The sequence below is a fragment of the Penaeus japonicus genome, unplaced genomic scaffold (assembly GCF_977035675.1).
Source record: "Penaeus japonicus unplaced genomic scaffold, GWHDUDI00000001_assembly GWHDUDI00000010, whole genome shotgun sequence".
Taxonomy (NCBI): domain Eukaryota; kingdom Metazoa; phylum Arthropoda; class Malacostraca; order Decapoda; family Penaeidae; genus Penaeus; species Penaeus japonicus.
Window position 1 is genome coordinate 28,385,723 of NW_028234412.1, and position 5,000 is coordinate 28,390,722.

General features: G+C 37.9%; 1 protein-coding gene across 1 annotated transcript in view; it reads right to left on the bottom strand.

Annotated features, from left to right (window-relative positions):
* Positions 1 to 108: 108 nt before the first annotated feature.
* Positions 109 to 5,000, bottom strand: part of LOC147471171 (uncharacterized) — a 13,786-nt gene continuing 8,894 nt past the window's right edge. The window contains exon 4 of the mRNA XM_086541142.1: positions 109 to 374. Within this exon, the coding sequence (XP_086397268.1) occupies positions 124 to 374 (251 nt within the window). The 3' untranslated portion in view covers positions 109 to 123. The remainder of the gene's footprint in view (positions 375 to 5,000) is intronic.

Consider the following 5,000-nt stretch of genomic DNA (forward strand, 5'->3'; position numbering starts at 1 on the left):
CTCTGTCACGACTCTCTATTGTGGTTCATTTAAGAATTATTTGAATCGAAAAACAAGTTATGTATTGGAATAATGATATTAGGAAATTCCACAGCACATGCAAAAAGACTTGAACTGTCCGTTCTACAAGTCTGCATTTCCTAAACAGAACCAAACAGGATCCATCCTCAGGAAACGAGAAAAACAGATGCTATTACACGAGTACCTGAAGTAGTGTCCCAGATCTTCAAGAAGGGCACTGACATTGGCGTTGCTGGAGTTGAGATTCTTCAGGCGGTATCTCAGGAATTGCCAAGTGTAACGCACGTCCCTCCTTACCTGTCGATGGACCTGCAAGGCCTCCAGTAATGGCAACGGTATCACAGCGGAATCAGCTGGATTGGAACAAGGGTGCTGAGTTAACATTTAAACACGCGTACATTAACACATGTATGTGAGTGTTTATATATATATATATATATATATATATATATATATATATATATATATATATATATATATATATAAATATATGTATATGTATATATATATATATAGTATAATATATATATATATATATTTATATATATATATATATATTATATATATGTATATATATGTATATATATATATGTATATATATGTAGATATATATATATATATATATATATATATATATACATATATATATAGGTAGAGGTATATATGCGGAGATATTAGGTCCTTTCTCTCTCTCTCTCTCTCTCTCTCTCTCTTTACGGAGATATATATATATATATATATATATATATATATTTATATATATATACATATATATATGTATATATATATTTATATATATGTATGTATATGTATATAAATACATTTATATATATATGTATATGAATATAAATATATATATATATATATATATATATATATATATATATATATATATACATATATGTATATCATGTACATCCATAAATATCCATATATATCTCTCTATATATATGAATGCATATGTATATATATGTATATATATATATATATATATATATATATATATATATATATATATATATATATACACATATATATATATAGAGAGAGAGACAGAGGTCCAAATGCACATCAGGTCCTGAAAAATGTCGGCATGATTATCATCCCCAAAGACCCGGCCAACCTGAAGATCCTCAGGGAAACTAGAGTGCTCGCCGATGGAAGGCAGGTGAGCTGAGATCAAGATAGGAAAGCCAAACTGCTGCTGCTTGGCTTTCTGGTCTCCTATGGCTTTGATGTAATCATCTTACACCCCCTGGTCATTGAGGCTTCCCATCTGCTTAGTTGAAAAACTCCGAATCAGGTTCTTATTACTATGAAGGGAGACCCCGTCAACTCCCTAGACCTGGGCAACTGGGGCACCTACAGCCTCATCATGCATGTAGTGGAGCCACTCCGTTGCTTCAAGTATAAGGAATTCGGGCACCAGTTGTAAGGCTAAGCCGAAATGTGTTTTTTGCAGTAAGTCAAACAACACAGAAATGTGTTTCAAGGCTCACAAAGAGGGAATTTTGATACCAGCCCTAAGTGTTCGAATTGTGGTAAGAACCATCATGCTTGGAGCCTGGTCTTCCGTGTGCAGTAAGAGGCTGCACTCAAGTGCCGAGAGGCCGCAGAGAAGCGGCCAGTTTTCATTCCGACCCCTGCAGGCATCTCTGACTGTGGACAGTCAAGGAAGGACAGGGCAAGCCTTTCTCCAAGTGAGTACTCACAATTAGTATATAAAGAGTACACAAATTGAGTTCATAAAGTTAGCACATGAGGTGAGCACAAAAAATAAGTGCGTAAATATACACACAAGCACTGAGTAATTACAAGACTTGCGATGAGTAAATTCCCAAAGTAGCTGTATACATGTGCGCGCCCACACACATACACGGCCACGCACACACGCGCGCACACGCATACTTACATATATATATATATCTTGAAGGAGACGCAGACCGGCGTTAGGGAGCCTGCTCCTACTCCATTCACGGCTAACACGCCCATCCCCACCCCAACAACACCAGAACCCAAGTCCCAGAGACAGACAAATAAGGGCAAGAGAAAGCCATATTCCGTGGAGGCGTCAGACTCTGAGGTATCTGGCGAAATCATCACGTGAACAGTTGATTTGGATACGCATGCTCTTGAGAAGGACACCGAGGTAATCATTTCAGAATAACATAATAGCTCCCCATCTAAGCATTCTACATTGGAATATCAATGTCTTTTTTTTCTCTAATACTGTCTTTTACCATTGCATGATCGAGGAGCATTGTCAGTGTCATGCTCCACGAGACTGTTACAAGTTAGGGGCTTCATTACTCATGTTAGGGCAGCCAATAAGTGTAGATGACACAAGAGGCCTGGAAATATTACTCAGCAGAGGAAAGTTGTCAGCAATGCCCATGAGACTGCCAAATAGGTTAGGCGAGAAAAGTGGTACAACTGGTGTGAGGGCTTTCGCCACCAAACCACTGTGGCTATAGATTCGGCTGGCCACAAGTCGCTCAACACTCAGCTGGAGGCTGACCGATTGGCCCTTGAGTTTCTGCTCATGCTGGCAACGCCGGCCTACCTGCAGAGATGAGGGCTAGTCAGGAACGTCTCTGTCCCGGTAGACTTACCTTCATTGAGAATAGGGCCATTGTGCCTGCAGATTATGACTGATAAGGATAAGCCAAATTTTTGTAGCCAGGTTTATATGCACCAGGGCAAACCCGCCTGTGTCATGTGCACTGGCTCGTGAGAGAGTGTGACAACGAGTGTTGACCCGAACTGAGCTTGGTCCTTACCCACCGCGAAGGCCAGCCATGGCAGTGACCGCCAGGCGACAGTGGAAACTCACGAGCGTGGACGGGGCTCGAACGGCCGACCGCTGGGATGTGAGCCCGGAACGCTAACCACTGCGTCATCCTAGCAGCTAGATTGTGATACCACATTCTCTCTGCAAATATTACTAAGTCTGAGGACTTACCAGACCACCTCGCACTCAGCCCCCGGGAGTGACAGAATTTCCTCTCCGATCAGAAAGTACCTTATTAACCAGTCATGGGCCAAGTCTACAGATCCGGTGTTGGGCACAGGCTGACATTATCCCTCTCCCCAAGCCAAAGGAGCTGAGCAAGTACCGTCCTATCTCCCTTCTCAACTGTCTGGGCAAGATAGCTGAAGGGATGGTAATGAACCAACTCCAATGTTAACTCCAGTGTGCAATTTCCGATGGTGACCCACGCATGAAGGCGAATATGGTTGTCATCCTGGAACCATTAAAAGTTCCTAGTGACAAAATCGAAGTGCGGGATGGTCCTGACCCGCAGCTTCTGAAACGACTCTGGTGTCGGTCCAGAAACCCCCAGGCAGACAAGCCTTCCCTGGCTGTCTCACACGTCCGTCGTCCGGGGTGCTGGTCCGCTTTCAGCTCAAGGAAATACTCTTAGCCAAGGGCTCCGGACTCTCCCTCCGGATTCGGAGAGAGTCCGGAGTTCCTAAACGAAGGATCCATTCAGGATCCCAGCTAAACCCGAGGGATTCGATGATCCTTTCCATGGGGTTAGAGCCATTGAGACCCAACTGAAGGTCGTGATAGATATCATGACATGCAGTGATGTGGCAAAGAATGAGTCATCTTGACATTTCTCAGGAAAACGAAAGAAGAAGCCCCAGTCACTATGGCCAGTGCTGATCGATAAACAACTTGACGGCCTGTAACACAGCGGTATACCTTCCAATGCTAAACACTAAATGCAGCCTGGCAGTCCATTCACACAAATCATTATGACTCTCTATTATTTTTATTATCTCCCTCATCCCCATCATCAACATCATCATCCTAATCCTCATCATCACCATTTTCAGATTTATTATAATAAGGATTGATATTACGGTAATCCATATCATTATTACTGTTATTTATATTATAATCATTATCATTATACGCTATGATGATGATGATCATGATAATTACTTTGTTATACATTACAATGATGAACATGATGACGATGATTACTTTTATCATTTCATCCTTCGACATTTTTTTTCTGTTCTTACTCTTATTTCCATAATCTTGATAACTATCATTATTTCTATCATTATTTTTATTTATTATCTATTATACTTATTTTCACTTATCACTAATCCCTATCAGTCACTATCATTCCTATATAACAACTAGTCATCGCTATTCTTTTTACTATATCTGTCCTTGTTCTTATTGTGAATATTATATATATATGTATGTATATACATATATATTTATATATATACATATATATATATATATATATATATATATATATATACATATATATACATATATATGTATATATGTGTGTGTGTGTATATATATATATATATATATATATATATATATATATATATGTGTGTGTGTGTGTGTGTGTGTGTGTGTGTGTGTGTGTGTGTGTGTGTGTGTGTGTGTCTGTGTGTGTGTATGTGTGTGTGTGAGTGTGTGTGCATATATATAGAGAGATGTAGATATAAACATACATATGTATACATACATATATGTTTATTTGTATACACATACACACACACGCATATATATAAATATATATATATATATATATATATATATATATATATATATACATATATATATAAATGTATATGTATATACATATGTATATACATATATATACATATATAAGCATATATATATATATATATATATATATATATATATATATATATATATATATATATATATATATATGTATATATATATATATACATACATATCATATATACGTATATGTATATATAAGCATATATGCAAATATATGTGAGTATCTGTCTATCTAATAATATATATGCATAATTATTTATACACATATGTATGTATGTATGAACACGAAAACACACACACACACACACACACACGCGCACATATATATATATATGTGTGTGTGTGTGTGTGTGCTACGTCTATGGCTGGCGCTCCAGACAGTGATAACGAGGATGATTATCTCTGGGCA